The sequence below is a fragment of the Drosophila gunungcola genome, unplaced genomic scaffold (genome assembly GCF_025200985.1).
Source record: "Drosophila gunungcola strain Sukarami unplaced genomic scaffold, Dgunungcola_SK_2 000018F, whole genome shotgun sequence".
In the NCBI taxonomy this organism is placed as follows: Eukaryota; Metazoa; Arthropoda; class Insecta; order Diptera; family Drosophilidae; genus Drosophila; species Drosophila gunungcola.
This window is the reverse complement of record NW_026453200.1, coordinates 388,590-401,670: the sequence shown is the minus strand read 5'-3', so window position 1 is coordinate 401,670 and position 13,081 is coordinate 388,590. Positions and strand designations below refer to the sequence as shown.

The following is a 13,081-nucleotide window of genomic DNA, read 5'->3' as shown; positions in this document are numbered from 1 at the left end:
TTTAATTTTAAATTAAACAATTACATTTATTTTGAGATGGAGTCCAAATTGAATGTATTATTGGAAACAGTTCCCGTTGTGACGCACCAACGCTGTGCCAATTTTTGGAAAAACCCGTCACTAATATATAAAAAAGTTTTTAGAAATCGTCGTCACTGGCCGTGAATTTTGATGAACGTTGCTTTCACAGCTTATTATTGGCCAAGCTGCCAACTCTGGAGCCTAGCGGCTTTGACGCTTGGTCAGAAATCTGATCTGGGTAAGTTCAAATGCCACGTCTGGATTTTTTGTTATACCCGTTACATTGTATTCTTTGAAAATTATGTAACAGGTAGATGGAGGCGTTTCCGACCCTATAAAGTATATATGTATATTCTTGATCAGAATCAATAGCCATGTCCGTCTGTATGAAAGTCGATTCGTCCGGAAACTATGGCATGCAGATTCTAGTATCTCCTGCGCAGCCCAAGTCCACTTAAAACCCAGAAATCGTGAAAGTATGTATCGTTACTCTCAGACATGTAAGACCGTAGATGTGTGTTTCGGTCATATCTTTCGGTAAACACAAAAATTTTTAATTTTCAAATCGAGCTATTATTTTAGAAGTTATAGTGTTGTTAAGTTCTCTGCTGCCCTCTCCCGCTGCTCGGCCGCTGCTCGTCCGCTGCTCGACCGCTGCAGTGAGAGACAGAACGAATGAACTGTGATCGGGGGGTGGGGTGCACCCCGCTTTTAGCTTTTAGTGTTGGCTATGCAGTTCGACAAACTGGAATATTTAGATTGAAGTTTGTTTGCTGAGTAACGGGTATCTAATAGACCGGAATCTCGACTGTAGAGTTCTTTCTTGATTTTTTTAGATTCTACTGAGTTGAAAGAACCTTTAAATCATGACTGTTTAGGCCGCGGAACATAACGAAGGCGCTGTAATGTTGGGCTCAAATTAATTCAAATGAACTCTCCCGCTCTTGGAGAGTGCTATTCTGCGCTCAGCGCTCTAGTTTTAAGTTTTATAGTCGGATTCCATTGACGCATTAATACGCATTTAGCCTAATGCGCACTTATTTACACAGGGAATTCCATAAGGCTAATGCAGTATTGGCGCAATTTTTGATTTCTTTCGAATATAAAATCCATTTTGTATAAAAATGACTGAAAACAAGAGAGCACGCTGCAAATTCTGCTCGCAGTACCACAAAGGATTACTGCTGGATCTCTGGCATGAAATAACTCCCACATATACGGGGATCCCTGCCCTTTTTAGAAACGGTGGTGGTCTCCATTGCAAACCCGTCAAATAACACCATGGATATGGATGTCCTGTTGGGCATTAAAGATGGCCGTACACTCGCTCAAATTCATGATTTTTAATTCATTTCGTTTTTACTTGCGAAAATTCAAAAGTAAACAAGCCCAGATCAGCTGTTCGTGCCTCTCACATATAGGAGTAGCGTTAGCTAAATGCTAATGCGCCAATGGCATCAGGCACATTTAACCAGGCTATCAGACTGTAGACCAAAACTTTGGTCACACTAGAAAGAATTAACTTTTTACGCTGGCGTAACTGTACGTCGATCTGAGTACTAGGCTTTACGGTCTTACTGTCAGTCAGCTCGACTTGTGGACAAACGGAAAACAATTCAAATTTGCATTTTGAAAGCTACTGTGTAGAGATTAAAGAAATATTGTCCGTTTTAAATTGTCTTTATTATAAAAATATGGTGTCTAGCGTAATAATTCATAAGTTTCTAAAACTTGTAACGCTAGGATACATCTATTAGAATATTAAAATAATAATTAATTTAAGTTAAATACTGTTGCTTCTAAAACCCAACATTTCAAAACTTGTTGAGTTCACCCTTTAAAGCAAAAGTTCGATTTAGTAATCTTATTGAACAAGTTTCTGTCTTAAGTGATCTGTATTATTAGGTATCGAGTAAAAGTTAAAGGTTTCAGTTAACAGCATAAAACGGTTTTCGGTTTAAAAGCCATGTCTCTCTATCCGCCCGCCCAAGACCTACAATTTCGAAAAAAGAGTCAGCAATTCAGACTCACACTGGTTCCACTGAACAGGTTTTAGCAAAAATGATTTTCGCGAGTCTCTACGCGCAGCCTCCCGCAGTGGATGAAAACCCACCACCAACCAGACCAAGAACGAGATGCTTTAAGGACCGACCAGGACTAGTACATTGTCGGACGCCCAAAGACAACGCAGATATTTTTAGTGCTTATTCCTACGGGTTCTACAAATATGTAATCAATTGTCAAGCTAGTAGAAATTTGTTGGTGCAATGTGTTAAGGATTCGTCGCATCAAAAGTTCTATACGTACGTCAATAATATTTATGTGATAATATTAGGTCGGGTTTTCATGTGTTAAAAAAATTTCATTGAGAGTGGTGGAATCAAGCATTCATGCAAGGTCACTCATATAACTTTTGCGTAAAAAATATTTTAAAGCTGGCTCAAGGTTCAAGGAATGACGTCAAATTGTCAGTTTACTGGTCATTAGTAAATAATTAAAACAATAAAGGACCTAACTAAAGAAGTTAAATATGTACGCAAGGAAGGTCAGTGTAGTAGGATAATTATTGTTCAGTGCGAAAAGTTAAATCTTGCAAATATGCTAGGCAGTAAAGTTCCGTTTTTTTTATTAATGTTTATAAAAAAATGTTATTCCGTAATTAACTGATAAATTCACTTTATCTAAACCGTTACCCAATTCAGAAAATGAAAATAAAAAATATATATATTGCAGAAGAACAGCTGATTTTTGTCTTGATTTGTACAATACGAATCGATTAAAACAATATTAAAGTGGAAAAAACAGCAATAATATATATTTCAGTCAAATGCTACAAAGCAACGACAAGAATGTAAACAAATGGGAACATTTTTAAAGCAGAAAAGTCTCCAACAAGCTATACGTAATTGTAAGGGCTGACCAAAAAATTTAAATCACTAATCAAGTTAAATTTAAATACCCTTCGATGGGCGCCAATTTTGTTAGTGCAAAGTCCGAAAGGCCTGGGCCAAGTGAGTTAAGTACTGGTTAGGAACGCTGATTGCAACCAAACCTGTCGGAATACATTTGTTATAATTCTGTTCATATCTTTTTCAGTAAGAACTATAAGTTAGCTTTTGGGTGCAATGGCGGTGCCAAAATTATACCTTTTCAAATTTCTTTAATGTTTAAAGATTTATTGCTCTCACCTTGTAAAAAAGTTTTTGAGGCGTACGAGATGGGTAATTGCTTTCAGTCTTGTTCTTGACTTAGTACATGCTACTAACTTGCTATTTAACTTATTCAAAACTGTTTTTCAAAATCAGGATATTGAGCCACCGCTGGGCTTAATGTTGATTCAGTTGAAAAACCTTGTGAGCTATGTATTCTTAAGAAAAACAAAGAAAAAGAAGCAAAAATGTGTGCAAAATTTCCAATTATTAGGCGAATTATTGTGGTTTATGGCTTTTTTATTTTTTTCAGTGCGATCCCAATATATCAAAAAGAAAGGAGCTTGTCATGTCATGGGAGAGCATTGATTCTAAGGATCTCCTTAGGTATTGAAACTTAGATCTCTTTACATGAATGTACACATATATATATACAATTGATGTTTACTTTTAGCATCCCACCTAGCCAGAATCTGTCTGCAACACATTTACTAACATCACCTGATGGATCACGTTACCTGTTGGAAAACTCAAACGGTTAGCAATAAAAACTTTTTTAACATACAACTTATGCACTTTCTTGTTAAATAAATAAACATACTATTAGCTGCGTGCTATAACATATTACGATTATTTATTTCACAAGAAGAGACTAAAACATTTATAATAGATTTCGGTGTTCCGAAAACACTTATGGAGGTATCAAGTTTGCTGTTAAGCGAAAACACAAAATCCATCACACTCCACACTCCGTATATAATATTTCAAAACCTCGGAGATTTCTTTGGCACCCTCTAATATAGTTTTTATAAGTGAAAGAAAACAACTTTTAAGCCAATTATAAATTTTAAATTAAAATTATTGTCTTTACTTCGTTAAGCAACTGCTTTGTGGTATTTTAATTTGAAGAGAGGTTTTAATAACTGTATCCGATGTAAGATAACTTAAGAAAGAGTGGTTCAAGAATATAAAAAAAAATTAGCCAGACGGATTCGATGCCAAAACAAAAATTTTGCTGCCTCTTCGTCAAACAGACTTTTTCCTCAATACTTGTGTAAGCTTACTTTTATAAAGTGATTAAAAGCACATTTACACCTTAAATTACATTGTGCACAATAAGTTTTGTTGAACAGCAATTCAAGAATCTAAAGTAAAGATTCAATATTTCTTATGTTCATATATTCGGCGATACTGTTGGTATGGTCATAAATAAACAAATGCAAACCTTTTTTAAAGTGCGCAAAAGTGGCAAAGTTTAAAGTAGGAAGAACACCAAATAGTTTTAATTGGGTTGTTAATAATGCATACCTTTTTCTTACATTTTGACACAGCATATTTACTTTTAGTATTTCCGACCCTATTCAGTATATATATTCTTGATCAGCATCGCTAGGAGAATAAATCTAGACATGTCCGTCTCGTTTCTACGCAAACTATTCTCTCAGTTTTAATATCTCTTTACTTAAAACTTTTCCGAAAGTTGTCTTCCTATTCCGTCCGTTCGTCCGTCTGTCCGTCTGTCCGTCCGCTTATACGCTAACTAGTCTCTCAGTTTTGAAGCTATCTGCATGAAACTTTCATAAATCTATCTTTCTTATTTTAGGTAGTATATAAGTCGGAACGAGTTGGATCGGACATCTAAAGCATATAGCTATTATAGAAAAAATTGGAAAAATGAAATAAAACAAGAAAGGAAGCAAACTTCGGCAAGCCGAAGTTCATATACCCTTGCAGCTATTGCAAAAACTAAATATTCTTGAAAACATTAAATTTATTATTATGACCCTACACACCCAAAAGTCACATTAGTATGGCTTTTACTAAACGTTAGTAACATTACCTAAGTTAAATTAACGTTCTGTGCCCGTATCTCTCTGATATAGTTTAAATTGCTAGCAGGTGGGCGAATAATATTCATACAAAATTATAAAACTAAAATAAAAATTATAAAATATTAGCTTTATTATTGTTATTGATTGTACCTCTAGAGGCGTTGTATAGGTCTACGAAAAATATCGTTAAAACTCACACAGAAGACGCAGCTTCAACCTAAATTTTATTTTGATCCAACAAAAATAAAATAAATATCACAATTTTTTAGTTTTATTTTTCTTATTAAAAGTAATGATTTTTTTTATTATTTTTATTTTTTGCTCAAAAACAATCATTATTCTTGATTTAAAAAAAAAACTGAAAACTGTGATTTTTAAAATAAAACTTAAACGATAACGGTCCCTGCTTTAGCTCGTATCCACTGCGTTATTAAAAAAAATTTAAGAACTTCTGCATTTTTCTTTTTGACTATTTGGGATTACTCTTCAACAAAAAATCAAACACAAATAAATTAATTAATTGCCAGTCGCATACCCCTATTATGTCAACCAGAGCAAAAATACGTGTCTCCATACTTTAATACAGTTAACGTCTTGCAGATTTATGTCAATTAGATGAAAGCTTTTCCCGACTGGCGGGATATGGGTCCAGCCCAGACGTCCGATCCCGATCCCTCTGGGCCAGCCAGGGGCTATTAAGGTCGGGCTCTGTAATTGGATGCTTTTTGTCATGTCAACAAAGCCTGAAGCAGTATATAGCAAAACGAAAGGTAAGTGGATATTGGATATTGGATATTGGATATTGGATATTGGCTGTCTGTTAAAACGCGCTCTTTAGATCGAGCGAGGTCGACGTCTGTATGAGCAAAATAATCAAACGGAGGCCGTACGTACATGGCGCAGTGCGCTTAAAGGGACCTGCCAACGCGAAGACTGCTTCCAGCTTCTGGGATACTTGTATCAGGCTCACATGGACTGGGGGAAATTCCGCGAGGCTATAGAATTTGGTCATCAGCAGCTTGGGTAAGTTATAGCTAGGTTCGCCATGCCGAATTTAAAACTAAAAGTCTATGTAACAACTATATAGGCAAATGTATCTTGCGAGTAGTGCTAGCATTTGGAGGCTCAGGTGGCCTGCACTTACAGAATACAAGTGCTGCTACAATACTGTTCCCTTGCATGGTTTAGGTAACTGATCGTAAATTATGGCTCTGGATCTTATAATCGGGATTATTATTATCTTGTTTCTAATATCCCACGGAGTGGCTTGTTTATCCCTATCTTGGGAAAACAATCTTAGGGAGATCACAGCTACCCTGATATCACTTATAGTCAAAGACATTCTTTGACCGCTCGCAGGAGGACCCAAGTGGCTGCTATTATCAGCTCATATACTTATATTTAACCGTGTTAATGTTTAAACATATAGTATTGGCTTAAAAAAGCTTTAAGGGCATTTATTGTTACCTGAACCGTAAGAACTCATCATAAGCAACTTCGGGAGAGATACAGTTCTAAAAAGATTCTAAGTCTTGCTAAAGAACGGAGTGCATACCGCAGCTTAAGAGATTTTTTTTCCTCAAAACAAGAATTTAAATAAACATTTTTAAATGCTAGTTTGGAGATTTCAAATATAAATTAGGTGCTACAGACAGTCATTATCACTTCCATAAATCTATCTATAAATCATTATTGTAACTATGAGGAACGAGAGGGTGTTTTGTACGCGAAGACCTCCGCCAAAACAAAAGTATTAGGATGGACTAAGGCAGTCCTATTATTGCTGTAATTAGGGTAACTTTAAAGTTTTTCTGGTACAACTTAACGTTTACTTTAATCATTGGTATTTTTCCATTTAACTGCTATTATTTGGTTGAACTTACTGCAAAACAGTAACTAACAGTAACTCTTTTTCTTTTGATTGTTGTTGTATTCAGTGTGATATAAAGTTCTAAGAATTAATCGAATCAGTGACGTAATGAAACGTCTTCGTTGCCAGATTCGGATTTAGCACACCTAAATATGTATTTATTTTTAAAATTTACTTGCATTATCATACACTTTTGTTGATTCGCAGTGTCATCGGTTGGATCATTTGAAAATATTAACATATACATGAATTTGTAAACTATCTTCAGAATTTCAGAGGAACTGGATTCACCAAATATGCGGGCTGAGACGTACCTTAACCTCAGTAGAGCTCACGCTTGTTTGGGGGGCTTGGAGAGATCCCTAAGTTATGCTCGGCACTCACTTTACAATGAGTGCGGCACCAAATGTCGAAGTGGGCTAGTCCACTTGACTGTGGCACGAGTATATCTGGAAATGGGAGGTTTCTCTAGGGCACTGGAGGGCTTACAGGGGGCTTACAAAATCGCAACCGCTATTGGAGATCCATCACTAGAACTACAAGTGTATGTTGCGCTGTCTGAGCTTTTTGGACGGCTTCAAGATAACGACAAGAGCGCAACGTATGCTTCCAAGGCCTACGACCTGTCTCGTTCCCTACAACTGGGTGACCTCAACTCATGTCACCACAGAGCCGCGTTGTTGCGAATGGCTGTGTCTCTGCGAAAGCAAGGCGAACTCGGAGACGCACAAGATTACTGTAAGGTAGAGTCAAGTCGGACCATCTACCCAACTCGTGTTCCACACAGTTGACCTTTACTCCGTTTTAGGAGGCCACAAAGCTTTCGCTTATATCTGGGGATCAAGCCACTTACACGAGAAGTGTTCGCGTTATGGGTGACATTTACCGGAAACAAATGGACATGGACGTAAGTATCGTATAATACTTACTCTCTGCAACAATAGCTTAATGACTCAAAGAGTCCATTATTTCGCTCGTTTAGTAAAGATCGTTATTTTAAACATTATGCGTTATGGTTTTTTGGCCTATTTGTGGGATTGAAATTATTTCGGATCTAAACGCAATCTTGTAAATTTTACCTAGGTAAACTACTTTTTTTTTTTTTTATTTAACTTAAGAATATGCTATGTCAAGTATTTAGGTAATGAAATATTTGTATTTATTTTTGTTTTCAAATTGGCTTAATGCCACTCAATTTAATTTTGTATTATTTTCGCCAATATGCTAATAAAAAATAGAATTGTTAAACTGCAACTTAAATATAAGTAAGCTTAAACGGATAAACAAGATATAATTATGTTTCTATAATGTCTTAATTGCCAAGATATCATTGACCACAAAATGATAACAATTTTGGTTCGGAAAAACTAGTACCTTTCCCAACACTGATTACACCATTAGGGTGGGTCGAAATCCACTGACGGAATGTTTTCCAAATACAACTCAAACAAATAGTGGAAAAGAAACTAACTAAGCTTGAGATCCCTATTGGCTACATATTTTGCAATACATTCTTTTATCCTGTTCAGAGGCTCTCTTATACTTCTTTATCTTAGAACACTTTCAACTCATACTTAACAACAAATTATTTCAGCGGGCATTCCGGCAGTACGAACAGGCAATGGGAACGTCAGCAAGCTTAGGGGATCGTATGGCTCAAATGGAGGCTATGGACGGAGCGGCCCGTTGCCTGGAAACACTGCGTCTTCAAAACAAAATCTGCAACTGCAGACCACTGGAATTCAACACACGACTTCTGGAAGTTGCAAGCTCAATCGGGGCCAAGGTAAGAGTGAGAGATATTCATGTATTTGAACCCGCTACTCGTAGAGTAAAAGGGCATATTGTGATCGTTGAAAAGTATGTTACAGGTAGAAGGAAGTGTTTCCGACCCTATAAAGTATATGTTCTTGATCAGGATCAATAGCCGATTCGATCTAGCCATGTCCGTCTGTCTGTCCGTCTGTCTGTCTGCCGGTGATCGTTGGTGTAGAGAGACACAACGAATGAACTGTAAGCTTCTAGTGTTGGTAATGCAGTTTGATTGTTGTGTGGGGCAACATTTACTTTGAAGTTTGTTGGCTGAGTAACCTAAAAGTCGGGGAACTCCACTATAGCGTTCTTTCTTGTTTTTAATTTATTTACTGTAAAACGTTAATACTTCAAAATTCAAGATTATCTGGTATAATAGGTTAATTTACTTTTAGTGGAGAGACTCATTTGGGTATTTTAAAAAAAGTGCACAGACTATGAAATAACAACAAGAAAAAAAGATAACTTCGGCATGCTGAAGTTTATATACCCTAGCAGTGATGGCAAAATGTAAACAATATTTATAACAGCTTTATTCCAATTTTATGCCTATAAAGCAATGAAGCTATTATGATTTTTCTTGGAATTATACGATTATATCGAAGTATGCATAAATCAATTAAAAATCGTGAAGTTATTTCCGTATTTAAAAAAAAACTAAAATCGCAAAAAAATAAAAAACAGCGAAGCAATTCCTCTTTTATTTATGATTGTTCCTATGGGTGCCATATGATATGGTCATACTAATAACTTTATCAGTAGGTCAAAATTTGGAAATAGCTTCGAAACGGACAGACCGACGGACTGACATGGCTAAGTCGAATAAACTGGTGATGCTTATCAAGAATATATATACTGTGTAGAGTCGGAAATGTGGCCTATACTGTGTGTTCAAGCTTGTGTGGTGTTTGTGCTTTTCAGTTTCTGGTCCGCAAGATTCGTTGTCGACTGGCACTTATCTACCGCGCTTTGGGCGACGAGGATCAGTACAACACACATTTTCGTTTGGCCAATCAGACGGACGCTGCGCTAGGCCTGAATTGTGGCGCGTGTGGCGAGTTGTTTGGCCTTCGGCCGGAAAACTTGGAAGCTCTGCCTTGTGCGCACATTCTCCATGCAAGGTAAGCCTATATTTAAGATATTTTATCCGTTAAAAGAAGAAGAAATTGCCCAACTATAAGCGAAGCCTCTCTGCGAAACTAGAACACAAGCGAGGCCTCTCATCAACCAAATGGTTCTTTTAATGGGGTTCAACTAAATTTATAGATTTAAGACTTTATTACTTGTCGTTAGTTTCTTAGGGAGGAGATTCAACAAAGAAAAAAACCGTCATAGCAAACAAAAAATTTGTTTTGTTTGTAGTTAGAAATTATTACTTCTCATTTAAGTCAAGTATTTTAAAACATCAAACAGTTGGTTCTGGAAAAGTTTAAAGTACAGTGTTGTGTGATTTTTTTCAATACTAGAAAGCTGCCCAAAACAGATCGAGCCCTTACGCTAAAGCTTTCAAAATTGAACCCTTTGAACCGACTTTAATATAAACAAGTTACTCATCTAACAAGTTAAAAATATAGGGTTATAGCTGGCGCCATAAGCCGAACTGCATTGACCACACTACCAGTAAAGAGCGAGCAGCACCTTACCCCCGCTACAGCGACAATATCTTAGGCGAAGCAGCGGCAGAGCACACGCGAAGAGTACAAAACCTCTGTCGGCACACACACATTAAAATGTTTTCCCGTGCAAATTACTCACACAAAAAATGTGTGCTCTCCGCTGCTCTTCCTTCACAAACTCCGTTTTGCAATTGTACAGTGACGCCATAATAAAACATGTTTGCCAATAACTTTTTTGAAAAATTTCTGTGTCTACACAGAGCCTAATAACTAAGGTCGTTGGAGTGTGCGTGGCTCCGTTTTGTAATAAACATGCGCTGCGTAAGAATTCCTGGAATCTGCAAGTCAAATATTATATCTCGACGTTGATGCGGACGTACAGACTAGATGGACATGGCTAGATGATTCTGACCAATAATATATAAGGGTGTTTTGTTCGATGACTAGTTCCCAAAGGGAAGCCAACTTCATAATGCCCCTTTTATAGATGCTCGCTTCTTTATTTTGTGGCCAACTTCAGACTACCAGGTGGTAATCACTTGGTGCGAGGTTGTTGCAAAAGAACCTTCCATCCGAGCTCCCGGGCATCTGGATCTTTACCAAAGGAAACGCTTCCTTCTACCTGTTACATACTTTGCAACGAAAACAATATACTGTTTTGTTCTGTGCAGAGTTCTTCCGGTAATTTTGGTTTTTTCGTTGTTGCAGACTTCTAAAAACAATGGTAGCACCTAAAACTCAAGCAAAAAAAAATGATCAAAGACTAAACTAAATTACACATTAAATTATTTCAAATTGATTCTTGCTCTTATACTTCTATGTGGCGTTTTGCAGATGTGCCTACGAAATATTGAGACGTCGGGACAAGAACACACCACGATCATGCCCCGCCTGCAACAAGTTGGTGAGCTCTCGCATACATCTTTGCGGCAGCGCACCTGTCGAGAGCGAGAGCACTGACGGAGGCAGCGCCGTGACGGTCACCCTAAATGCCAATGCCCTGTCGGTTGACGGTCTCCTAGGGATGAACTCCGACATCCTCCTCCCTTCGGTCGCGTTTTGCCACGTCAACAAGCCAGCAGTGGACACCGAAAGCAGCACCTTGTTGTCCCCCAAAGGCATGTACCACAGCAACTTGTCGCTGGCTTCGCTGAGTATGCGGGCATCCAGCCTAACGATCGACAGCGGGCAAAATGCGACATCATCTGTTTGAACTGTTTGAAGTGAGCACGAGGACATGTTTTGATGGATGTGGGCTCTGTGGCAGGGATGGTGACACCGAGGGTTCCTTTAAACGCCGGGACACGGAGTCAAAGTGCAATATCAGGATCGTGATTTTATCGCTCGTTATTATAGATAGACTATTTGGTTTTCGAATTCTAGAACATTGCATTCTAAATGCACACAAAAGTTAACAACAGTTTAAGTTTCTACAATCTAAGCCCTATTTGAGCAAGTGAGACAGCTGGCATTTTAAATAAGGCTTAAGCTTGCACTCTAACTAATTACTTACCTAAAGTACCTTGCCCAACCTAAAATATATAAAAGTCTTGTGTATTGTTCAAGTTTTAAGGTTACAAACATTTTCAGGTAATATTAAAATGTTTTCCCACTAGTAAAATGCACACACGAGAATGTAAAAACTAAAATAAATCGTTACTATGTGTTGTTAACACATATTGTTTTAAGGCTGGGGCTCACAGAACAAAAACATAAGTCTGGTCAATATTTTTTACTCTTCTTACTCTTCGGTTAAGTGTAATGTGTAACAAGCAATGGGGCGATATGCTCCCCAAGCACGTGGAATAATCGCCATAAGGACGAAGTGGACGATTTGCGGACCGAAATCGTAATACCTCTCGTTGTGGCGACTTGCACTGTCCCGCCAGATCGCCCTATTAAGCCGTTCCAGACGTTTTTTTTGTGCGGTTTCTTAAAGTCCCCTGTCTTCATGAACAAACCCAAGACTCCAGAAGCCCCAAAGGATAACTTTTGACACGAGCGAAAGAAGCTGTCGTCCGAAGTTTTTGGCGAAGTGATGAAAAATGACATAAAACAAGTCCGTTGGCAATAAATTGTGACGCCTCCCTTTTGGCCGAAATCATCTTCTTGACTTGACCAAAGAAATTCCAAGGGTTCAAATAAACATAACCAAAAATAGGAATCAAAGTTTTTCATTTAGATAAAAATTGACATCGTCGGATAACTTCTTTTGGCCCACCTGCACTTGGAAACTCATATTGTACTCCCCAGATATTGCTAGTCCTGATTATCATATCTTCCGCTTGACGGAACATGGCCTGGCTGATCAGCACTTCTCCAGGTACGATGAAGTATGGAAAAAGGTCGTTGAGACTGAGAAGGTTACAATCAAGCGAGCAATATATTGTGCAGACAGTCAGGAATCCAATAATCTATAATCCGTTGTTTTGCAAATTTTTAAATAAATTATTGTTTGGTAAAGAAACTTTTCAGCAATCAAAACCAAAGCAATGTGTTAGAAGATGACAGAACTATGCCTGTCCTGACGGACAGACAGACATACAGACGGAGATGGCTAGATCGACCGGCTATAGTCAATAATATATATATATTTTAGTTCAAAACTGAATTTTTACAGTGCACTATTTGTTGGCCAAACACAAATTCGAAATTCTTAAAACAACTTATATAGCGCGTTCCATTTTAAGTTTTTTCATCAATTTTAAAAAGCCACAATAAATGTTTTAAACGCGTTTCAAGTTCGTTTTTTTGAATCAGTCTTCAAAACTGTGTTTGTAC

The 13,081-nt window shown here is 37.5% G+C and overlaps 1 protein-coding gene across 2 annotated transcripts; it reads left to right on the top strand.

The window, feature by feature from the left end:
• The first annotated feature begins 75 nt into the window (after window positions 1-75).
• On the top strand, window positions 76-11,973 carry LOC128263801 (43 kDa receptor-associated protein of the synapse). 2 transcript variants are annotated; one of them, XM_052999044.1, is made up of 10 exons: window positions 76-259; window positions 3,484-3,557; window positions 3,625-3,707; window positions 5,603-5,772; window positions 5,841-6,025; window positions 7,141-7,615; window positions 7,681-7,779; window positions 8,467-8,658; window positions 9,606-9,805; window positions 11,135-11,973. In XM_052999044.1, exons 2-10 carry the CDS (start codon window positions 3,520-3,522, stop codon window positions 11,511-11,513), a joined length of 1,821 nt encoding a protein of 606 aa, XP_052855004.1. In that variant the 5' UTR covers window positions 76-259; window positions 3,484-3,519; the 3' UTR covers window positions 11,514-11,973. The 2 variants fall into 2 exon arrangements, with proteins under 2 accessions (XP_052855004.1, XP_052855003.1); XM_052999043.1 differs by lacking the exon at window positions 76-259 and adding an exon at window positions 2,147-2,324.
• Window positions 11,974-13,081: the final 1,108 nt, after the last annotated feature.

What these genes read in the sequence shown, in the direction of transcription:
- LOC128263801 (XM_052999044.1), top strand. Translation starts at nt 3,520, where the DNA reads ATGTCATGGGAGAGCATTGATTCTAAGGATCTCCTTAG. An exon ending in CAAGCTCAATCGGGGCCAAG is followed by an intron (nt 8,659 to 9,605) that starts GTAAGAGTGAGA and finishes TGTGCTTTTCAG; the next exon opens with TTTCTGGTCCGCAAGATTCG. An exon ending in GCGCACATTCTCCATGCAAG is followed by an intron (nt 9,806 to 11,134) that starts GTAAGCCTATAT and finishes GGCGTTTTGCAG; the next exon opens with ATGTGCCTACGAAATATTGA.